Source organism: Trachypithecus francoisi, unplaced genomic scaffold (assembly GCF_009764315.1).
Source record: "Trachypithecus francoisi isolate TF-2019V2 unplaced genomic scaffold, Tfra_2.0 Lachesis_group1, whole genome shotgun sequence".
Taxonomy (NCBI): Eukaryota; Metazoa; Chordata; class Mammalia; order Primates; family Cercopithecidae; genus Trachypithecus; species Trachypithecus francoisi.
Genome location: NW_022681454.1, coordinates 148,078,404 through 148,103,344, shown reverse-complemented (window position 1 = coordinate 148,103,344; position 24,941 = coordinate 148,078,404). Strand labels below are relative to the sequence as shown.

General features: G+C 41.0%; 2 protein-coding genes across 10 annotated transcripts in view; one reads left to right on the top strand and one right to left on the bottom strand.

Moving 5' to 3' along the window:
• Window positions 1-24,941, top strand: part of SH3D19 (SH3 domain containing 19) — a 199,023-nt gene that overhangs the window by 24,581 nt on the left and 149,501 nt on the right. The gene's annotated exons all lie outside the window — the stretch shown is intronic.
• Window positions 8,058-24,591, bottom strand: PRSS48 (serine protease 48). The gene is made up of 5 exons (XM_033215481.1): window positions 24,465-24,591; window positions 21,168-21,330; window positions 18,390-18,655; window positions 17,488-17,657; window positions 8,058-8,873 (listed from the first exon to the last, which is right to left on the bottom strand). The coding sequence occupies exons 1-5, from the start codon at window positions 24,514-24,516 to the stop codon at window positions 8,484-8,486; spliced, it is 1,041 nt and encodes a 346-aa protein (XP_033071372.1). The 5' UTR covers window positions 24,517-24,591; the 3' UTR covers window positions 8,058-8,483.

Here is a 24,941-nt window from a genome sequence, read left to right as displayed (position 1 = left end):
TTTAAAATAGGCCTATTTTGGAACTAGTTGTTTATTGGACCTCTTTAAATGGGTTAACATATTTTTCTTTGTATGACACTTAGCAGCTTCTGGATAAAAAGAATGTGAGACACAAGTGCATTTTTTTTCTTCTTTATGCTACTGTTTCCTTGAGGTCTTTCATATTAGCCCGCTGTTTCAGAAATAAAAATAACTTCATTGGGAATACATTTGTCCTAAAATCCAAATACTTGGCTTTGAAGATGCTACAGTGATTTTAATTTTTTTTTTTTCTTTTTGAGACGGAGTTTCGTTCTTGTTGCCCAGGCTGGAGTGCAGTGGTGCAATCTCGGTTCACCGTAACCTCTGCCTCCCAGGTGTAAGCAATTCTCCTGTCTCAGCCTTCCCAGTAGCTGGGATTACAGGCATGCACCACCACCCCAGCTAATTTTGTATTTTTAGTGGAGACGGGGGTTTCTCCATGTTGGTCAGGCTGGTCTCGAACTCTTGACCTCAGGTGATCCGCCCGCCTCGGCCTCCCAAAGTGCTGGGATTATCGGCGTGAGCCACCACGCCCAGCCATGATTTTAATTTTTTATGGCCACAATGTTTTCATTTTTTAAAATTTGTTGACACAGATTTCTTTGATCAACCAACTGCTATTTTTTATTTTTATCTAGCCTAGTAATATGGAATTTTTAATACAAGTTATCAAATCTCTGAACTCTGAAACTTTGCAGTTGTTGCAACCGCAGCTTTCTGTTACCATAAACTAATTTTAAAAAGCAAGATTTTAAACATTTAAAAAGGTATCAGTGGCATATTGACCATGACCAAATCCTTAAGTATGAGGAGAAAGGTTAGAGGGTGATGGTGAGGAACACTACGGTTATGTGGGGGATTTGAACTTTTTATGTAAGGTATTTCTGTGACATTTTGTTTTTTGTTTTAATAAGTAGAAGTGGAAAAGGGGTTTTTAAGTTTTTTTTAAGTGAAACGATATTCGATTTCCTCCTCCGCAGGGAGGCAGCAATCTTATTAGGGTTAGAATAGGCTGCTTTGTCATTATATATAATGTTCTGGGAGTTCTATGAATATAGGGTATTCTTGAACATCTTGAAATTATATGAAAAAATATTGTAAATGTGCATGAGGGCTTTCTTGGATGCAGTGTTAAGGTGATATGGAGAAGAGGGTCCATGATTCAAACAGAGTCTTAGGCTTTTATTTCTGTAGTCCTGCCCTCTCTTCTGAACTCTAGACTGCCTATTCAGCATCTCTACTTGGATATCTAATAGGCCTCTCAACTCTAAAATGTCTGCATTTAGTTTCCTATTGCAGTTATAACAAATTAGCTACAAATTTAGTGGCTTAAAACAAGATGAATTTGGCCGGGCGCGGTGGCTCACGCTTGTAATCCCAGCACTTTGGAAGGCCGAGGCGGGCGGATCATGAGATCAGGAGATTGAGACCATCCGAGCCAACATGGTGAAACCCCTCTCTACTAAAAATACAAAAATTAGCTGGGCATGGTGGCGGGCACCTGTAGTCTCAGCTACTCGGGAGGCTGAGGGAGGAGAATTGCTTGAACCTGGGAGGCAGAGGTTGCAGTGTGCTGAGCTGCACTCCAGCCTGGTGACAGAGTGAGACTCTGTCTCAAAAAAAAGAAAAAGAATTTATTATCCTGTAATTCTGGAGGTCTAAAGTCTGAAAGCAGTTTCACTGAGCTAAAATCAAGGTACTGGAAGGGCTGCATTCCATCAGTAGACTTTAGGAGAGAATCCTGTTTTTGCCTTTTCTAGCTCCTAAAGGCCACCTGTATTCCCTGGCTCATGGCCCCTTGCTCTGTCTTCAAAGCCAACAGTGTAGCATCTTCATTCCTCTCTTCTTTCTGCTTCCATCCTTCTGTCTTCTGCATACTCTCATTAGTATCCCTGACCCTGATCCTCCTATCTTACTCTTATAAGAAGCCATGCGATTGATTACATTGGTCCCACCAGATAATATAGATAATGTCCCCATCTCGGGATACTTAATCATATGTGCAAAATCCCCTTTACTACATGTAGTAACATATTCACAGATTCTGGGGATTAGGACATGGACATCCTTAGAGGGGCCATTGTTTAGCCCACCATTTGATTTCTTAGCTTGGCAAATCTATTCTTCCTCTAGCCTTCCTCATTTTATTTAATGGTACAACATTCTCAGGCTAGTAACCTATGGTCATTCTTGATTTCTCTTTGTCTTTATTTTTTCCTTCTACCATCTACATCCAATTCATTAAATTACATCCAAATCCAATCAATATGTTATCTTGCTTCTACTACCCAACTGTCTCTAGATTTGTCTTCCTCTCACTAATTTTCACTAAAAGCAGAGTAGAATTAGCATTCTGGAGCCACAGGCCCCTCATCCTATCCTGTTCTTTTCCCTTCTTGGTGTTCAGAGATAATTATGGTACAAGGCTGTGTGGGCTAAGTGTCATAAGAATGGTACACAAAATGCCACAGGACTAGATTCCAATTACTTTATTCAACTACATGGAGATGGAAAGTGAAGGCTTACCTAGTAGTAGACAGTGGAGAGGATTTAGGTTGGTAGAGGATAATTATCCTGGAAGGCAAATAGAATTTCCATTAAAGATTTCTATCTTTTTTACTCTTCAGACAGTGAATGTTTCTTCTCAATTATTAATAGCAGAGAATAAAGTAATCTGATTTCTGATTATTTTGAATGACTCCTCCCCTTCCTCCATTTCCTGAAACAATATATATTTTTTTTTTTATTTTATTTTTTTTTTTTTGAGACGGAGTCTCGGTCTGTCGCCCAGGCTGGAGTGCAGTGGCCGGATCTCAGCTCACTGCAAGCTCCGCCTCCCGGGTTTACGCCATTCTCTCGCCTCAGCCTCCCGCGTAGCTGGGACTACAGGCGCCCGCCACCTCGCCCGGCTAGTTTTTTGTATTTTTTTAGTAGAGACGGGGTTTCACCGTGTTAGCCAGGATGGTCTCGATCTCCTGACCTCGTGATCCGCCCGTCTCGGCCTCCCAAAGTGCTGGGATTACAGGCTTGAGCCACCGCGCCCGGCCACAATATATTTTAAAAAGTTCTCAGGGAGCTGATTTCTAGTGTGTGGATAAACTATACACAGTTGGGCAGAGAGGATGAAGTCAAACATCTGAAAAGATATAACATTCACTGTCGAAATATTATCAAAATATAGCTTCGACATTTTACTATTCTGAATCCTTTTTCCGTTATGTCCTCACATTTTTGGGGTAACATTACAGTTTAGTGGAATATAGGGAAAAAAAGGGTCATACTTGAAGTAGTGTATTGTGAAAAGATCAAGAAATAACTGAATTTACAAATTTTCCCCACGTTTAGGAAAAAAAGTGCTCATAGTATTTTTAGCAACCTTTATTTGTTAAAATCTCACCTTAATTAAAATTCCTCAAGATGTGTGAAATGAAAATTGAAGCATATTAAAATCAGATATTCCACGGAATAAAATATTCTGCAAATTTATATTCATTTTTAAGGCAGAAATGCTATATTGAACCCCATAAAAGTAAAGATGTCCCTTTTATTTCTTCCTCGTTTGTGGTGTTACTGATTAAATTAGTTACCAGTAAGTACTTGATAATTTTATTTTGTGAATGCAAATGTTTATTTTTATTTTATTGTTTTGAGACAGAGTCTCACTCTGTCGCCCAGGCTGGAATGCAGTGGCGTGATCTTGGTTCACTGCAAGCTCCGCCTCCTGGGTTCACGCCATTCTCCTGCCTCAGCCTCCTGAGTAGCTGGGACTACAGGCGCCCGCCAACATGCCCGGCTAATTTTTTGTGTTTTTTTTTAATAGAGATGGAGTTTCACCATGTTAACCAGGATGGTCTCGATCTCCTGACTTCGTGATCCGCCCGCCTCGGCCTCCCAAAGTGCTGGGATTACAGGTGTGAACCACCGCACCCAGCCTAAAAACCATTTTCTAGGGTTCTTTTAATGTGTTTTTTAGATATTCACTGCCTCCTTTTTCTAATCAATGGGCAGAAATAAGTGGGTTGAGGTATCAAAAGAAAGGTATTCCAGGTGTAGAGGACAGAGGAAATAAAGCCTTGAGGTGGAAATGGGATGAAGAAATGAGAACACTTGTCTGGATAAGAAGAAGAAAACAAACAGGAAGTGAGTTAGCTGTCTTGGTGACGAATTCCAAAGTCAGTGCTAGGAAACTTGGGCTGTACCTTTCTCAAGTCACTTGGTAAATGGGGCCTTACTCTAAGGACAGTGCAGATAAAGAATAGGGGAAGATGATAAGATAGCACATAGCCTCTTGTGGAAACTCACTGATGTTCAGGTTATAGCAGTCCTTGTTTTACTCAGCTCTACTTTAGTGCCTTGGTGTCTGATTCTTTCTCTCGGCTTTTTGTTCTGACTCTGGTACCATCTGACTGTCCTCTTTGCCATCCTGGCCCCCTCCTGGCCTCTGCATATTCCCATGAGCAGTGGTGTGGGATTCTCTTCTGTTCTTTCATCATTCCCTTGCTCTCACTTCACCAGTGGCTTCTCATGTCACTGAGAATGAAATTCAGAGTCCTTACTGAGGCCTAGTAGCTTCTGCAGGACCTGGCCCCTGCTCCCTTTCTTTCTGGTCTCAGTTCATACACCATTCTGCCTTTGCTCACAGTGTCCCAGCCACGCTGACCGGCCTGTTCTTCCTCACACCCACCTAACCTCAGAACCTTTGTACTCGCTGTGCACCTGGCTGCACCTTCCCTCCTTCGTTTAGTCCTTACTTCCCTCCTTTGTTTAGGCCTCTATCAAATGTCACCTCCTCAGAGAACCTTCCCTGACCACCCTGTCTAAGGTGGAATTTCCCATCCTGATACTGTTATCTGCTTCTTCTGTTTTATTATCAGCCTTTCTTGTACATGACATTATAATATGAAATTATTTTGCATTTGGTTATTATCTGTCTTCCACTGCAATGTAAACTACTTGAAGCCTGGCTTGACGTGTTATATTTACTGTAGTGTCCTCCATGCCTAGAATGGTACCTGGTACATGGAGGGCACTTAATACTGTTGAGTGCACGTAGACATACTATATGGCTCACACTTGGACTTCTCCAGAGGAGGGTCTGTTGTGTTGTCCAATACTGAGTGCATCTAAGATGCTGGGCTAACTGCCCACCACCCCCTGGGCAACTGTTATGTTAGGTGCGTACCCCTGGTGCATCCACCCAGTAGTGATCAAGATAGTGAGATCTTATGTCCTATTCTCTTGATACTCCTTTCTTTCCGCTTGCATGGCCTGGTCCCTCCAAGTTTCTATTCATTGTTGATGAGAAAAATGTTGCCAGATCCTATGCTGTGGAACAGTTGCTTCCAATTTCAAACTCAACAGTGAGAGGAATGATAGGAAGTAATATTTTGGCTTTCTTGATCTTTATGTCCCCTTGCTGTGTCATCCTGGCCCACATACTTGTGTGCTTTCTCTTTATTCCTCTCTGGTTCTTGATGATAGTCTCTTTTCTCTTTGCAGTCTGTCTTTACCCCTCCTTTCTTTGTCTCTTGTTCTTTCCTCTCAGCTGCCATTTTGCTTTGCCTTCTGCATCATTCCAGATCCTGTTTAGCTTGAGTTCTTGCCGCTGAGAAACCTTTCAATTTACCTACTTTGTATAATTTTTTCCATCCTTTGTTCCTTATGGCCAGAGAGGCCTGAGGAAGAGAATTGCATTGGAACATTCTTTTCATCCTTCATCCTTATATTTAACTAATATTTGAAACCTACTTTGTGCGAAACATTGAGGTTCTGGGCTACCTCCATAAACAATATCCAGGTTCTCACAGTATAGTTAGGGAGACAAATAAGCTGAATTGATGTTTATTACTCATTCATTTTTTTCAACAAATATTTATTGAGACTAGGATACAGTGGTGGATAAAAACAAAAATTCTTTTTTTGTGGACTTACAATTTGATAAGGTAGGCATATGTTAATTAGACAACAAATAACGAATGTTCAGTTATGGCTTTGTTGGGTTCTATAAAGGAGGGCTCCATAGTGCTATGAGAATTAGGAGGACCTGTCCTGGTTAGGAGAGACAGGGATGGCTTCCTTGAGGAAGTGAAGGATAAACTGAGATCTGAAGGCACAGTAAGAATTAACTAGACAAGGGCAGCGGAGAGAGACAATAGCAGATGCAAAAGTCTGGGGCTGAAAGGGTGCTTAAAATGTTTGAAGAAGTTTAAGCATAGAGAATAGGCTGGAAAGTGAGCCAAATGAGGCTGAGGAGACAGGTTGGGGTCAGATTGGCTGGGCTTTGTAGGCCACAGTAAGGGATTTGGTCCTTATTCTGTGAGCAACAGGAGGATGCCTTTGAAGTGCTGTAAGCAGGGGAAAAGGGGAGAGGTATAAAAATTATTTTTATTTTTAAAACACTAATCTGAATGTGGAGGAGAATAAATGGAGTTGGGTGTAAATGGAAGGCATAAGAAAGGATGTGGAAATGCTAGTTAGGAGCCTGTAAAGGCAATCCAGATGCTACTAACCCAGGTGGGGTTAACCGTTAGCAAGAATTTTAAGTTCCCAAATCTACCCTTACTGTCTATTAAATGTATGTCCATTAAATGTACTTTATTTTATTTCATTTTATTTTATTCTATTTTATTTTGAGACAGAGTCTCGCTCTCTCACCTAGGCTGGAATGCAGTGATGGGATCTTGGCTCACTGCAACCTCCAACTCCTGAGTTCAAGTGATTCTCTTGCCTTAGCCTCCCAAGTAGCTGGGATTTCAGGCACCTGCCACCGCACCTGGCTAATTTTTGTATTTTTAGTAGAGACAGGGTTTCACCATGTTGGTCAGGCTGGTCTCGAACTCCTGACCTCAAGTGATCCACCCTCCTTGGCCTCCCAAGGTTCTGGGATTACTGGCGTGAGCCACCTGTAGCTTAAAGCTTAAAGTAAGCCAAAGTATGCTTACTTTCAAAAACTTTCAAATTTTTTTTATAAAAGGAGCCATATCTTGTAAAAGACACAGATGCAATAAAACTTAAGTTCATTTAAATGAGAAATAAAGGATGACTTAAAGAAGTATGAATGGAATTATACCAGAAAAATCTATGGTGAAGATAATGATTGTAATTGAGTTCAAAAGTTAGCTCTGAGTTTCTGGCAGCCTAGGTATAGAAGGGAATAGGATAGGTCATGTGATTGTTTAACAAAGGAAGCATGGGATATAATGCTCTTTTCTATAATTTCCTTTGTTCTAAATTTTTTTTTTTTTTTTGAGACAGAGTCTCGCTCTGTTGCCCAGGCTGGAGTGCAGTGGCCGGATCTCAGCTCACTGCAAGCTCCGCCTCCCGGGTTTTTTCAGGCCATTCTCCTGCCTCAGCCTCCGGAGTAGCTGGGACTACAGGCGCCCGCCACGTCGCCCAGCTAGTTTTTTTGTATTTTTTAGTAGAGACGGGGTTTCACCATGTTAACCAGGATGGCCTCGATCTCCTGACCTCGTGATCTGCCCCCTCGGCCTCCCAAAGTGCTGGGATTACAGGCTTGAGCCACCGCGACCGGCCTGTTCTAAATATTTAAAGTGTTTTTTTTAATAGATGTGAAGTTAAAACACTTAGATAGGTCCAGATTAGCTGTTAAGATCATAGCATTAATCCATTGTTGGTAGTAGGTCACACTGATATTTTAAAAAGTAAAGACTTCAGAAAAATACAGAGCTGAACTACATATATGCATTTCCTTCCTTCTTTTCTTTTCCTTTTTTTTTTTTTTTTCAAAGACAGGGTCTTTCTCTGTCACCCAGACTGGAGTACAGTGATGTGATCATAGCTCACTGCATTCTGGAACTTCTGGTCTCAAGCTATCCTTCCACCTCAGCTTCCCAAGTACCTGAGACCACAGGCACAAGCCACCATTCTTGGCTAATTTCTTATTTTTTTTATAGAGACAGGGGCTGTGTTGCCCAGGCTGGTCTCCATCTCCTGGCCTCAAGTGATGATCCTTGGCCTCCCAAGTGTTGGGATTACAGGTGTGAGCCAACATGCCTGACCCATGTTTGCATCTCTCTTTTTTTCTTCTTTTTTTACTGCTCCTTATGGAGCAGGGCTAGCTAATCCCTAGGCAGTGTACCCAGAGTTGGCTTTGTATGAATTTTTTATTAGCCCTCTTTTTACAGTTGAGGGGTAAAGCAGGGGTTAGAAGGGAAGTTAAAGATAGTAGAGGAGGTGAGAAATAATAGACTAGAATCCCATGATGCAACCCATGGGCACGAGGTAGACCCTTATTATATTTTCCTGTGTCATCACAGATACTTGCCTGCCTCTGTAGTAGCTATTTAATTTGTGTCTACAAATACTTATTCATAAAGGACATCCTTCCTGCCTTGGAAGACTCATTAGTCAGGGACAAAGAATGTACAAAGTGGCAGCTTTATTTCTTAACTCTTCACATTCCAACCCCAAAACTTACAAAATCAAGAACCTTACAAACAAAATCATTTCAAATTGTGAATAAAGTCATCCAGGGTTACCAGTGGCTCTCCTGTGAGTTCTCTGCCCATGGGACTAAATCTCCATGTATTCTCTTCCCAGCCCTGTATGTAAGCAACAGCTTCAGCTACAGTGCCTACTCTGTGTGTCATGTTAGGTCCAAAGGCACAGGAGGGTCGCAGGAGAGCCAGAGAGAGTAGTACAATAGGGAAGAAGAAACCAGAGAAGTCTAGATTGTTGGCTCTTGAAATAGTGGCATTAATCCATTTTTGGTAGTAGATTACATTGGTGTAGACTCCCGGAAGAGATTTACCACATTCTAATCCCCAGCTTACTACTCCTATCTGGATCCATACACCATCAATGTGACACGACAGAGGCCCTCCAGAATCACCCTAAGGAAGAAATAAAGGTAATGAGCATAGTGAAAAGAGGCATGAAGAAGAGAGCAGCAATAAGGGGTGGAGAATTCTTTAAAACTGGGCCATGAGACTCATGGAGCTGTGGAACTGCAGGGAGCTAGACTAATCACTGCTTTAGGGAGAGATCACAGGAGTTTTAGAATCATAGAATTGAAATTGTCAGGGACCTTAGTGAAATAGATGAGTAATTTCAAAATGTTTATCTGTGATAAAAGGAGAAATAAAACTAATGGGATGATTTTTTCACTAAAGATAAATTTATTCAAATGAATGAACTGCCTTAATTTCCTGTTCTTACTGCTCTTTTTTAGTGCTAAGTAATCAATTCTTACCTAAAATGATAATGATAGAAGTTGGTAGTAGTCTTCCAGTCTTGTTCTCTTTCTTTTTTGTAACAGCTTTACTGTCATATAATTCACATACTACACAATTCAGTGGTTTTTAGTATATTTACAGTGTTGTACAACCATCACCACAACCCATTTTAGAACATTTTTATCACCCTAAAAAGAAACCTCATACCCATTCATAATTACCCCCATTTCTTCCCAGCCCTCCCAGCTAGGCCAACCAGTAGTCCACTCTCTGCCTCTATGGATTTGCCTATTTTAGACGTTTCATGTAAATGGAATCATGTAATATGTGGCCTTTTGTGTCTGGCTTGTTTTGGTTAGCACATTCTTTTCAAGGTTTATTCATGTTGTATCAGTATTCCACTCCTTTTTATGGCTGAAGAATATTCCATTGTATGGATGTACCACTTGGTGTTTCTGCATTCATCACCTGATGGACATTGTGATTGCTTCCATTATTTGGGCTATTATATTATAAATAATGCTTCTATGGCCCAGCATGATGGTTCATGTCTGTAATCCTAGTGTCTTGGGAGGCCAAGGCAGGAGGATCAGGCCAGGCATTTGAGACCAAACTGGGCAACCTAGTGGAATCCTGTCTCTACAAAACAAACAAACAAACAAATAAATAAATAAATAACTGCTGTGGTGGCATATGCCTGTCATCCCAACCACTCAGGAAGCTGAGGCAGAAATATTGCTTAAGCCAAGTTTACAATGAACTATGATCCTGCCACTGCATTCCAGCCTGGGTGACAGAGCAAGACCCTGTTTCTAAAATAATAATCATGCTGCTGTGAACACTTTTGTACCAGTTTTTTCTTTGTTCGTTTATTTAGAGACAGGGTCTCCCTGTTTTGCCCAGGCTGGTCTTGAACTCCTGGACTGAAGCGATCCTCCTGCCACAGACTTCTGAGTAGCTGAGATTACAGGTGGAAGCCACTGTGCCCAGCTCATGTGCAAGTTTTTGTATGGACATATTTTTATCTTTCTTGGTCGTATACCTAGGAGTGGAATTTCTGGGTCATATGGTAAGTCTATATTTAACCTTTGAGGAACTGCCAAACAGTTTTTCAAAGAGGCTGCACCATTTTATATTACCACCGACAGTGTTTGAAGGCTCCAATTTCTCTACATTTGCATATCTTTATACCAATTGGACATTTGTGTATCTTTAGAAACATATCTATTCAAATTCTTTGCTCTTTTAAAAATTGTGTTCTTTTTATGATCAAGTTACAAGTGTTCTTTTTTCTAGATACAGATCCCTTACATATATGATTTGCAAATATTTTCTTCCATTTCATAGGCTACCTTTTTACTTTGTTGATGGTGTCCATTGAAGCATAAAAGTTTTTGAATTTTGAAGAACTCTAATCTTTTTTTGTTGTTGCTTATGCTTTTGATAACATATCTAAGAAAATGTAGCCTAATCAAGGTCACAAAGACCTACCTATGTTTTTTCCTAAAGGTGCTATAGTTTAGCTCTTATATTTAGGTCTTAGATCCATTTTGAGTTAATTTGGTATATGGCGAGGTCAGGGTCCAACTTCATTCTTTTGCATGTGGTTATCTACTTGTCCCAGCATCACTTGTTGAAATGACTGTTATTTGTTCATTGAATTGATTCCATACCAATGTTTAAAATTAATTGATAAGTATAAGGGTTTATTTCTATACACTCAATCCTATTTCATTGATCTATATGTGTCTTTCTTTATGCTAGTACCATACCACACTGTCTTGATTACTGTTAGTTTTGAAATATGAAAAATGTGAGTCCTTCAACTTGTTTCTTGTTTTTCAAGATTGTTTCGCGCCCCTTGAATTTCCATATGCATTTTAGGATCAGCTTGCCAGTTTCTGCAAAGAAACCAGCTGGGTTTTCATAGGGATTACATTGGATCTGTATATCCATTTGGAGAATACTGCAATTTAAACAATATTAACTTTATTTCTCTTTTACTCTTTTTAAAACTATTATAAATGGAATAATGTTTTCTTATATGTTTCCTTAGATTATTCATTGCAACTACATAGAAATACAGTTGCTTTTTTTTTTTTTTTGAGACACAGTCTCGCTTTGTTGCCCCGCCCAGGCTGGAGTGCAGTGGCGAGATCTCAGCTCACTGCAACCTCCACCTCCCGGGTTCAAGTGTTTCTCCTGCCTCAGTCTCATGAATAGCTGGGATTACAGGCACCCTGCCACCACGCCCAGCAAGTTTTTGTATTTTTAGTAGAGTCGGGGTTTCACCATGTTGGTCAGGCTGGTCTCAAACTCCTGAACTCAAGCAATCCACCTGCCTTGGCCTCCCAAAGTGCTGGGATTACAGGCGTGAGCCACCACACCCAGCCTACAGTTGCTTTTTGTATATTGTCCCTATATCCTTCAGTTTTGATGAATGTGTTTATTAGTTCTAATTTTTGGGAGGTGGCATTCCTTTAGATTTTCTGTGAATAGAGATAGTTTTACTCTTTCTTTGCAATCTGGATGTCTTTTTTTTTTTGTCTCTTGCTTAATTCTGGCTAGAACTTCCAGTACAATGTTGAATAGAAATGGCAAGAGTAGACATCCTTGTCTCTTTCCTGACTTCATGGCAAAAGCATTTAGTTTTTTACCATGAAGTATTTTAGCTGTGGGCTTTTTTGTAGTTGCACTTGATCGAGTAGAAAAACTGCACTCATCTCATTGTTGAGTGTTTGTTTGTTTGTTTGTTTTGTTTTTTAACGTGAAGGGTTGTTGGATTTTTATCAAATGTTTTTTCCATATTTATTGACATGATCATATGGTTTTGCTCTTTATTCTAAGAACATGGTATATTAACATTAATTGATTTCTGGATTTTGTTGTTGTTGTTGTTGTTGTTGAGACGGAGTCTCGCCCTGGTGCCCAGGCTGGAGTGCAGTGGCCGGATCTCAGCTCACTGCAAGCCCCGCCTCCCAGGTTTACGCCATTCTCCTGCCTCAGCCTCCCGAGTAGCTGGGACCACAGGCGCCCGCCACCTCGCCCGGCTAGTTTTTTTTTTTTGTATTTTTTTAGTAGAGACGGGGTTTCACTGTGTTAGCCAGGATGGTCTCGATCTCCTGACCTCGTGATCCGCCCGTCTCGGCCTCCTAAAGTGCTGGGATTACAGGCTTGAGCCACCGCGCCCAGCCGATTTCTGGATTTTAAACCAACCTAAGTTTCCTGGGATAAATCCCAGTTGTTTATGGTATATCCTTTTATTTTCATTTTTTTGAAAAATAAAAAAAGAGAGAGATAGGGTCTCACTTTGTCTCCCAGGCTAGAATGTGGTAGCATAAACACTGCTTACTGTGGCCTCGACTTCCCAGTCTCAAGTGATCATCCCACCACAGCCTCACAGCCTACCAAGTAGCTGGGACTGCAGTTGTATGCCACAACGCCTGGCTAATTTTTAAAATCTTTGGTAGAAACGAGGTCTCACTATGTTGCTCAGGCTAGTCTTGAACTCCTGACCTCAAGTGATCCTCCCATCTTGGCCTCTCAAAGTGCTGGAATACAAGGCTTGAGTCACCACATCCTAAAAAGAATCCACATACCCATTTGTAATTACCCCCAGTTGGATTTTGAGGTCAGCCAACTTGACTTCCTGTTGAAACAAGAAATTGGCATGCAGGTATATATAATCCTTTTTATATGTTGTTGGATTTGGTTCGTTGAGGATTTTTGCACCTCTATTCATAAGAGATACTGGTCTATAGCTTCCTTGTGATGCCTTTGTCAGGTTTTGGTCTTGATAATACTGATCACAGAATGAGTTGGGAAGTGTTCCTTTTTTTTATTATTTTTTTTGTGGAGACAGAGTCTTGCTCTGTCACCCAGGCTGGAGTGCAGTGGCATGATCTTGGCTTACTGCAACATCTGCCTCCCAGGTTCAAGTGATTCTCCTGCCTTAGCTTCCTGAGTAGCTGGCATTACAGGCATGTGCCACCACACCTGGCTAATTTTTGTATTTTTAATAGAGATGAGGTTTTACCATGTAGGCCAGGCTGGTCTCAAACTTCTGACATCAGGTGATCTGCCCACCTCGGCCTCCCAAAGTGCTGGGATTACAGGTGTGAGCCACTGTGCCCAGTTCCTTCTTTATTTTTCAAAAGAACTTGTGTAGAATTGGTATTAATTGTTATTATTATTATTTATTTATTTGTTTTTTTTTTTTTTTGAGACACAATCTCACTCTGTCACCCAGGCTGGAGTGCAGTGGCGCGATCTCGGCTCACTGCAACCTCTGCCTTCCAGATTCAAGCAGTTCTCATGCCTCAGTCTCCTGAGTAGCTGGGAATACAAGCACGTGCCAGCATGCCCGGCTAGTTTTTGTATTTTTTGTAGAGACGGGGTTATTCCATGTTTGCTAGGCTCGTCTCGAACTCCTGGCCTGAAGTGACTTGCCCACCTTTGCCTCCTAAAGTGCTGGGATTACAGGTATGAGCCACTGTATGTGGCCAGAATTGGTATTAATTCTTTAAATGTTTGGTAGAATTTATCTACCTGGACCTGGTCTTTTATTTGTTGGTAGTTTTTTGTTGTTGTTGTTGTTTTTTAATCACAAATGCAGTCTCTTTAATTTTTATTAGGTTTGTTCAGACCATCTATTTCTTCTTAGGTAAATTATGGTAGTTTATGTGTTTCTAGGAATTTGTCCATATCATCTTAGTTATCTAATTTTTTGGCATACTGTTATTCATAGTAGTGTCTTACAAATTATTTTTATTTCTGTAAAGTTAGTAGTAATGTCCCAGTTTTATTCTTTAGTAATTTGAGCCTTTTTTTTTCTTGCTCAGTTTAGCTAAAGTGTTTTTCGATTTTATTGATCTTTTTAAAAACCACCTTTTGCTTTTGTTTATTTTCTCTATTGTGTTTCTGTTCTCTATCTCAGTAATTTCCACTATATCCCTTATTTCCTTCTTTATATTTTCTTTAGGTTTAGTTTTTTTGTTCCCCGCCCTCCGCCACCCCTTTAAGACAGGGTCTCACTGTGTCACCCAGCCTGGAGCACAGTGGTGCAAATATAGCTCACTGCAGCCTTGAATTCCTGGGCTCTAATGATCCTCCCAAGTAGCTGGGACTACAAGTGTACCACCATGCCTGGCTGATTTTTTTTTTTTTTTTTTTTTTTGTGGAGACAGGGTCTCACTATATTGCCCAGGCTGGTCTCGAACTCCTGGGCTGAAAAAAAATCTCCCACCTTATCCTCCCAAAGTGCTGTATGAGCCATCACACCCAGCCTTTTAAAATTTTATTTACGTTTTTTTTTTTTTTTTTTATTATACTTTAAGTTCTAGGGTACATGTGCATGACGTTTATATCATGTATAACTCCCCAATGCAATCCCTCCCTCCTCCCCCCTCCCCATGATAGGCCCCAGTGTGTGATGTTCCCCTTCCCGAGTCCAAGTGATCTCATTGTTCAGTTCCCACCTATGAGTGAGAACATGCGGTGTTTGGTTTTCTCTTCTTGTGATAGTTTGCTAAGAATGATGGTTTCCAGCTGCATCCATGTCCCTACAAAGGACGCAAACTCATCCTTTTTGATGGCTGCATAGTATTCCATGGACGTATTTATTTTTTTAAGAGACAGAGCCACAGAGTCTTGCTCTGTTGTCCAGGCTGGAGTGCAGTGGTGTGATCATAGCTCACTACGTATGTGAACTTTTGGTATCAAGGGATCCTCCTGCCCCAGCCTCCTAAGTAGCTGGGACTACAGGCTTGTGCCACCAAACCCAGCTAATTTTTTTAATTTTTAATTTTTAGTAGCGACAAGGTCTCACTATGTTGCCCAGGCTGATCTTGAACTTCTTTTCCAGTGTCTTATATGGAAGATTAGGTTACTGATTTGAGATTTATTGTTTAATGCAGGCATTTACATTTATAAATGTATCTCTAAGCACTGCTTTAGCTGTATCCATAAGATTTGGTATGTCGTTTCTTTATTTTTATTCATCTCAAAATATTTCCTAATTTTTTTGTATGATTCTTTTTTTCTTTGACCCATTGGTTATTTAGCAGTGTGTTACCTTCCACATACTTGTGAATTTCCATATTTCTCTCTTATTTATTTCTAATTTCATTCCATTGTGATTAGAAAATATACTTTGTATAATTTTAATCCTTCCAACTTTATTGAGGCTTGTTTTACAGCTTAGCATATGGTTTATTCTGGAGAATGTTCCATGGGCACTTAAGAAGAAAGTATATTCTGCCCTTCTTAAGACTCTTTCTGTTTTTAAAATTTCTTATGGGAGTGACTTGTCTCTGACAAACTCTGCTTCGGATAACAGTTATAAATTGTGGACAGCATATAAAAGGCTACTCTCTGAAGGCAGTGGAGAGTGGCTGATAGGCAGAAACTAGAGTCAATTCTTGGAAGAAAAGGATGACACTCTTTTTTTAAAAAAATGATTTTTCCCTTAAAGCATGCCCCAGTTATTATCATGCATAGTGACTGGAACTTAGAAAGAAACCCACAGTCTTACTGACTTGAGGAATCAGAGGATAGAGTTTAAAGTTACCTTAGCATTCGGAAAGTGAAGGGAAATATACCAGAAAGGAGAGAGCCACAGAGAGAGAGTTCTGAGTTCTGCATATAAACTCTGCTCAAATTTCTGAATAAACCCTGAACTACACACATGTGTAGGTTAGACTCCAAGCAGCTCAGCTAAGGCTAAAATAACTGCTGATGGCTATCACAGGAGAGATCCAGTTTGGATTTTTAGGTCAGCCAAGTTGACTTCCCGTTGAAACAGGAAATCAACATTCTTTAGAGAAGCATAACAATCTCTACTCCCTACACCATGCTACTGACATTGTCCAGGATATATTCCCAAATGATTAGATATTAAAATAAACAAAACAACAGGAAAATGTTTTCCAAGATAAATTGGAAAATGCTACTCATGAGAAAAAGCAATTGTTGGAGAATATCCCTGAGATAACTCAGATTGATTTTGGAATTAGCAGGAAGGATTTAAAGCAACTATTATAACTGTGATCAACACATGTAAAGGAAAATATTTATAATATACAGATAGAAAATCTTGGCAGAGATCTAGAAAGTATGTGTGGATGAGAGAAGGAGAGAATAAAACCAAATGGTCATTCTACAACTAAAAAATAAAAAATCTGAAATAAAAATGTCACTAGACGGACTTAAAGTAAAATGTAAGTGACAGCAGAAAGAGGCAGTGATTTTCAATATAGATCAGTTTAAAAGTATCCAATGTGAAGAACAGAGAGAAAAACATAAAAATAAAATGGACCTGTGTGAAAATACCAAAAGGTATAACTTAACAAGTTTATGGTTTCATCTAGAAGGGGAGGAGAGATAAATGAGGCAGAATAGTTTTTAAAGAAATCATTACTGAAAAATTTCCAAGTGTTGGTGAAAGATGTTAAAGAATAGATTTAAAAAACCAAAAACTCACTGAACCCCAAATAGGATAAATGCAAAGAAAACCACACTTAGTACATCATGTTCAAACTGCTGACAATCAAAGGTAAAGAAAAAAATACTGAAAGCAGCCAAGAGCAAAACAACACATTACACTCAATGGAATGAAGATGCAAATAATGGCTGATTTTTCATCAGTTATGACCAGGAGACAATAGAATGACATATTTTAGGTATAGAATGAAATGTTCTTACTTGAAAAAATTTAAAAGTTGGCAATTCTGCTTCAACCTCATAATATACTTATGAAAATATACAAGTCTATAAAAGTCCAGCAATCCAAGGAGGAAGGATTGCTTGAGGCCAGGAATTTAGGATCAGCCTGGGCAACATAGTGAAACCTCATCTCTACAAAAAAATGAAAAAAGTATGTGGGCCTGGTGAGGTGTGAGCTTGTAGTCCCAGCTACTCAGGAGGCTGAGGTGGGAGGATGACTGATTGAACCCAGGAGCTGGAGGCTGTAGTCAGCTATGATCATGCCACTGCACTCCAGCCTGGGTGACGAGCAAGGCTCTGTCTCTAATTAAAAAAAAAAAGAAAAAGTCCACTGACCAGTGATGAACACTGGTCTAGATCAATAGTCTTATAGTTGAAGAAATTGATTTCACAGATGCAAGTTAAGTGATTTGTCCAGGGTAACATAAGAGTTATTCTTAGAACCCTCATCTCCTGACTCCCAATCCACTGTTATTTACAGATAGGAAAACCTGGATCCAAATTAAGATCTCATGTTTAAAAGAAAAAATTCTCAAGAGCAAACCCTGACCTTGCAACTATCCTTCATGTTTTGAGTATCACCAGCACAAATCTTGTCCTCCTTGATGACTGGCTCCAGTGCTGGCATGAAGATACCGATGGGGTTGTAGAGTTGTTCACAAGCCTGGCGGTCAATAATGGGTACTTCTGCTTCCTGAAGGGTAGAATGGTAGTCACTATCTGTGGAGGAAGACAGGAACAAAAGATTAAAGCAACCTGGAAAAGTGCAGGGGCAGCACTCAGTCATGATGTGCAGAAGTCTCTGAATAGGAATCCAAAAGCAGCTTACAATCCCTTTCCAATCATATTTGCTTATGGTTGGATCTTTTGGTACACTTAAATCTAAAACTCAGTAATTCTAAATTATTTCTGCTGCTTTGAGGTTATTTTAAATTGAGTCATTGTTCTACATAACAAGTACTGCTGACAAATTCTGATTGAGTAAAGGTATGAGTATTCTAAAGGATTCTAAAACTTCTTCCTTTCCCCCCCGTTTTTTTTGTTTGTTTGTTTGTTTGTTTGTTTTTGCTTCTAGATCAGTTCCTGTCTTGTCTCTACTCCAACCTGGGAAAGAGTTGACACAAAACTTTAAAAACAGTTAAAAAACACTAGACTGTCTCCAAACTCTAAATAAGGCTTGTTAACCTCTGTTTGAGAGAGGTAGTTATGTGTTTAAATTCTTAGTATCTGCTCTTCCAGCTATAGCTAGACTCTGCAAGATGTAAGAGTAAATAACATAAAAATATAAATATCAAAAAAGATATTTTATTTAAAAACATATAGATAATATCACTAGATTGATCTGGTTTTGTTGAAAAATATTTGCCATGGTAAGGATATGCCTAGAATAGGAATGTTCTGGAGTACAAGAGGGTGACATATAAAACAACCCTTCTCTCTGCCCATTCTCACCTGAACTTTCCTTAACTTTTCCCCATCCGGTCACCCAACAAAAGGCTGGAATTGCCAACTGCTTTGTGATATTGGGCAAGCAAATAGGCAGGATGGCAGAAGTGAAGGTGACTTGAGAGGACAGTTTCAATAAGGCAACATCTGCTGTTGTATCTTGGTGCTTGGGATGGATGACGATTTTGGACACGTAGTACTTCACACCTTTACTTGAGTCACCTACTTTAATCGATCCCAGCCACACGGTATATGAAAAAGTAGTCCAGGTCCTACGGAGAAAATAAAGGAGGCCTGCTTATGGCCTGCAGCTGGGTCAGAACAAGCTGCCTATATGTAGCACTAAGTATCTAGTCAAGAAAGGAGGGTAGCCAACTGAGAATTAACCATGGTACTTCCAATCTCAAGTAGGGTTGATTTGTCTCCTTCTCTCCTCTCTTTCTCTCTCCCCGTCCTTCCCTGACCACTCTTTCTGTGGTCTCTTCCTAGAGGTTTGTGGCTTGAGTTTTGTCCTGTATTTTCTCTCCGGTTCTCTCATTTACCTCTCCCATTCTCCATGGTTTCAACTATCACCTGTATGCTTAATAGACATTGCTGTTTATTGTCCATACTGATTCCTGTTCTGAGCACTAGACTTTCATTTCTGAATAAAATTTTAAAGCAAAATGTAACCACAGTTAATATATATACACAGTTAAATAGTGTATTTATTTGTATGTAGTTTGAGAAGATGTACAAAATAAATAAATAAATAATGAATAACAAGTTATCTGCCCCACCACCTTCAGTTCAAACTATTTAGAGGCAATGACTTTCACCTCTTTTAGCTCTTAGTAATTTTCAAGTGTTTTCAAGAAACCCTATGTATACCTGTTTCTTGATTTTTCTTTTTCAGTTTTAGAATCCTGAGTTCCTAGTGTGGAAGATGAGGATTGAACTTTCTTACACATCGCTTTCTACCCTCCACCTCCCACTTCCATTCCACCCATCCTCCTAGCCAGTGTTATCATAACTTTTTGTTATCATTTGTTTTTTTTTGATCATTAATGTGTTTGTTCTTGTGACTATGTAAACATTATTCACTACTGGGTCCTATTGGGTGATTACATTTCTTGTAAAACCTTTTGCTTTTCCTGGAGTTGGTAAGTGGGCTCACTTTGGTTTGTTGTTTTTATCTTTATACCCATCACCAGTCTCATTCCCCAGACTCTCTACCAGAAGTGTAAATCTCCTCTCATTTTGTTCAAACTTGTCAGGCATTCTATCAATACTATCTTTTTTGGAGCCCTCTGCCCTCTTGTTCTAATCTGGGCTGCTACACAGCCATCATCTTGGCACTTTCTTTATCCTTTATGACTTTCTTAGGGATTCTCTTCTCTGTTTCATTCCCCTTTTGTCTGGATTCTGTGTTTTCCTGTTTTCCCCCTTTATTTTGGTGGAACAGATTCTCCTATGACTTCTTTTTTTTTTTTTTTTTTTTTTGAGACGGAGTCTCTCTCTGTCTCCCAGGCTGGAGTGCAGTGGCCAGATCTCAGCTCACTGCAAGCTCCGCCTCCTGGGTTCACGCCATTCTCCTGCCTCAGCCTCCCGAGTAGCTGGGACGACAGGCGCCCGCCACCTCGCCCGGCTAGTTTTTTGTAGTTTTTAGTAGAGACGGGGTTTCACAGTGTTAGCCAGGATGGTCTCGATCTCCTGACCTCATGATCCGCCCGTCTCGGCCTCCCAAAGGGCTGGGATTACAGGCTTGAGCCACCGCGCCCGGCCTCCTATGACTTCTTGAGAAAACGTGTATGAGAGGTAACATTTTTGCTGCTTTGTATATTTGAAAATGTTTTACTTCTATCCCACATTTGATTGATAGTTTGCATATGGGTAGAATTCTAAGTTGGAAATAATTTTCTTTTAGCATTTTGAAGTTATTACTCTATTTTCTTTGAGTTTTTTTAAAACTTAATTTTTTTTTTTTAGAGACAGGGTCTCACTCTGTCACCCAGGCTGGAATGTGTGGCACAATCATAGCTCACTGCAGCCTTGAACTCAGGGCTCAAGTGATCCTTCCACCTCAACCTCATGAGTAACTGGGATTACAGGTACAAGCCACCACACCTGGCTTATTTTATTTGAACTTTCAGTGTTGTTATTGAAGAGTCCTGGAATTTTAATTTCTGTATGTATTAGTTATCAATTGTTGCATAACAAGTTATCATAAAGCTTAGTGGCTTAAAACAACAAATATTTGTCTCATAGTTTTTATGGGTCAGGAATCAGGTGTGACTTAGTTGAGTACCATTGACTCAAGGTCTCTCATGTGGCTGCAATCAAGGTGAGCTGCAGTCATCTTATTGGGGCGATCTGGGTCCAGAGTCACTTATGTTGGTAGGCTTTGGGTCTTCTCACTGTTGACTAGAGATGTGGGTTCCACATGGGCCTCTCCATAGGGACACTCACCACATGACAAGTTGCTTATCTCACAGCAGTGGCTCTTAGAGCTCAGATTGTGTTTATGACCCCAAAAAACTTAGGACAGAAATCTCCTGAGTGGTATTTAGAAGGTGATTTGGCAAAAAATAAGAAAAGTCTTTAACATAGTGCCTGTCTCCAACTTTCCTTTTTCTACTTCTATGCCCTGTCTCTAGATGTTCCGGTTTTGATAGTCTGACATGACTTGGGTTTCCTTCCGCCCTACCTATCTTACCACTTCCATTTGTCAGTTGGTTCATCCATGAAGTGTTGCAAATATTCACTGACAACCTGTCTGTGTGCTAGCTGCCAGCTAGAACTCACGGTTGTATGCAGTGTGCTACTGTCAGTATCCACCTCTCACTGACGAGGGAACCTCCACAGATAAAGTTGTGGTCCAAGTGTAGGCTGACCTGCCAAGGCCAGCGCCCTGCAGCAGCATCTTGGCTACCTACAATGCGGCTTGAGTATACAGGTCGCCCGCACACTAGAGAAAGAGAAGAAAGGGAAATGTGGAAACCTAGGAGTCCTTTTTCTCTGGCCCCCACCTTATCATCATTCCCAAACTCCCATCTATTCCTAGGACCTGAACCCTCCCTAGACACCATACTCTATCCTATTCTGGTTCCACACCCAGCAGTCTTGGGCTCAAAATGGAGACCACTCACCTGATTGCAGCTCTTTCTTTTTGGGAAAAGAGCATGAGCAAGACCCTAAGGAAGAAATAGGGTATCATTAATACATAATAACACATCTAATATCTAGATTCACTGAACAGAGAACCTTCCTTTATATTTAAATTTTCCAGATTGGTGTTAAAGGCCAAAATTTTCAAATGGCTTCTACCTATTAGTGGGAACCTTCACAAACATATTTAGCTGCCTTTAGCAGCATACATGAAACACAATTTAACTTAAAATTTATTTATTTATTTATTTATTTATTTATTTTTGAGACGAAGTCTCGCTCTGTCGCCCGGGCTGGAGTGCAGTGGCTGGATCTCAGCTCACTGCAAGCTCTGCCTCCCAGGTTTTTTTAGGCCATTCTCCTGCCTCAGCCTCCCGAGTAGCTGGGACTACAGGCACCCGCCACCTCGCCTGGCTAGTTTTTTGTATTTTTTAGTAGAGACGGGGTTTCACCGTGTTAGCCAGGATGGTCTCGATCTCCTGACCTTGTGATCCGCCCATCTCGGCCTCCCAAAGTGCTGGGATTACAGGCTTGAGCCACCGCGCCCGGCCTATTATTGTTTTTTGCTGATGAGTTGATGGGTGCAGCACACCAACATGGCACAAGTATACATATGTAACAAACCTGCACGTTATGCACATGCACCCTAGAACTTAAAGTATAATAATAAAAAAAAATTTAAAAATAAAAAAATAAAAAAATAAAAATTTATTATTGTTTTTTAAACCAGGGATAGTGACTCATGCCTGTAATCCTGGTGCTTTGGGAGGATGAGGTGGGAGAAGTGCTTGAGGCCAGGAGTTTATGACCAGCCTGGGCAACATAGTGAAACAAGGTCTCTAAAAAAAATTGAAAAAAAAAAAGATTTCCATATTTCCCTCTCTCTGCTTTCTCCAGTGTGCTGGTGACCTGTATACTCAAGCTGTGTTGTAGGTGGCCAGGATGCTGCTACAGGGCGCTGGCCTTGGCAGGTCAGCCTACACTTGGACCACAGCTTTATCTGTGGCGGTTCCCTCATCGATGAGAAGTGGCTACTGACAACAGCACACTGCATACGAGTGTGAGCTCTAGCTGGTATCTAGCACACAACAGGTTCTCAGTGAATATTTGCATGACTACATAAATGAACCAACAGACAAATGAAAGTGGTAAGATTGACTGGGCGCCATGGCTCACACCTATAATCCCAGCACTTTGGGAGACTGAGGTGGGTGGATTGCTGAAGTCCAGGAGTTCAAAACCAGCCTGGGCAACATGGCCAAACACCGTCTCTACAAAAAATATAAAGAATTAGCCTGGTGTGATGGTGTATGCCTGTAGTCCCAGCTTCTTGGGAGGCTGAGGCAGGAGGATCGCTTGTGCCTGGGAGGTGGAGGATGCAGTGAGTTGGAATCATGCCACTGCACTCCAGTTTGGGCGAGAGAGCAAGACCCTGTCTGAAAAAAAAAAAAAAAAGGAAAAAATGGTGGTGAGATAGGCAGGGCAGAAGGAAACCCTAGGTCACATCGGACTCTCAAACTAGGAATGACCAGAGACAGGGCATAGAAGTAGAAAAAGGAATGTTGGAGACAGGTGCTATATTAGAGACTTTTCTTATATTTCGCAAATCACTTCCTAAATACCAGTCAGGGTTTTTTTTTTTTTTGTCTTCAGCTCTTTTGGGCCACAAACACAACAGGTGTGGTCGCAAGCCTGTAGTCCCAGCCATTAGGGAGGCTGAGGTGAGAGGATTGCTTGAACCCAGGAGTTTGAGGTTGCAGTGGGCTATGATTGTGCCACTGCACTCTAGCCTGGGTGACAGATTGAGATTCTGTCTCTTAAAAAATATATATATGCTCTATGAAGATTCAAATTTAACTTTTACTTGATTCAAAGTCACCATCAGGAATATGAAGTGTGTTAGTTTATAAATACAATGATGCCCTCAGATGCGGTTGAGGTTTGCAAGCTGTTTACTTTTGTGCTATTTAGTTTAACTGAATTGGCATTTTGCAGTATTCGTGTATCTTTCTTCTTTGCTACCTGTTAAGTTTTTTGCTCTTTCAACATACCCTTTTTGTTTTTTGTTTTTTGGGGGGACAGGGTCTTACTCTGTCGCCCAGGCTGGAGTGCAGTGGTGCTATCTTGGCTTACTGCAGCCTCCACTTGCCAGGCTCAAGCACTTCTGCCTCAGCCTCTTGAGTAGCTGGGACTACAGGTGCCCGCCACCATGCCCCGCTAATTTTTATATTTTTTGTAGAGATGGGGTTTCGACATGTTGCCCAGGCTGGTCTTGAACTCCTGATCTCAGGTGATCTGCCCACCTTGGCCTCCCAAAGGGCTGGGATTACAGGCATGAGCCACTGTGCCTGGCCAGTATACCCTTCTTTTAAATCCCTGTGGACCAGAAAAATAAATGAACAAGCGTATACCTGAAATCATTGAACTGTGTTTGCTCAAGCGTATACCTGAAATCATTGAACTGTGTTTGCTCTTCCAGTTCCCTCTGCTTGAGATGCTCTTTTCCTGGATCCTCTTAGCTAATTTACTTATCTCCTTCGGTTCTGCTCAAATGACTTCTTAGTGAGGCCTTCTTTACCCTTCTACAGATTGCAACACTCCTGCCCCTGTACTTCAGATGCCCCTTTCCTTTCATAGTACTTATTACCTTCTAACATGCCTTATAATTTATACGTTTAATATGTGCATTGATTAGTCCCACGAAGATAGCGATCGTCTGTGTGTGTGTGCGTGTGTGTGTGTGTGTGTGTGTACTGCTATTTCCAATAAGGAGCATTGGAATGGTGCTGGGTATATAGTAGCCTCTCAGGACTTTCTCAGGCCATACTACTCATAAGTAACCTCCCATGAGTGAAGTGTCACATTGTTGTATATGATGCCTTCTTGAGTAAAAATCCTCTGCCTCTTCCTTCCCAACCCCACCCTGGCACTCACCTGAGATCCCCAGCAGAAGGAGCAGCATGAAGGCACAGCCAGCAGGGCCCATGTCTCTGCCCTCAGAGCCAGCGCTTCCTGCTTCCTGGACTCAGGCTCCCAGGAAGAGGCCAGTGGGGAGCCGCCAGAACTAGTTTCTCCTCCTAAATAGATTCCTCTGCTTCACCTCCTTCTCTCCTTTGGTCTTCACCCTATACCAGACCCTGAAGGGACCAGACTTCAGAAGTGCAGCTACAGGACCCAGGGGAGGAAGTGGGGTCTGCGGCGCCCCCTGCTGTCCCGGAGGAACTGGGGTCTGCGGCGCCCCCTGCTGTCTGGGGTTTCTGCCTGTGGTGTTGAGGAGTGGCTGCTTGAGGGCGCTGGAAGGAACAGGACCCCGTCTCTAGCAAGGAGATAGAAGGTGGACATGATTCTCTAAAAGCAAGAAATGGAAAAGAGGAAATGAACCCAGTATCTGGTGAATTTTTCTGAATTTTT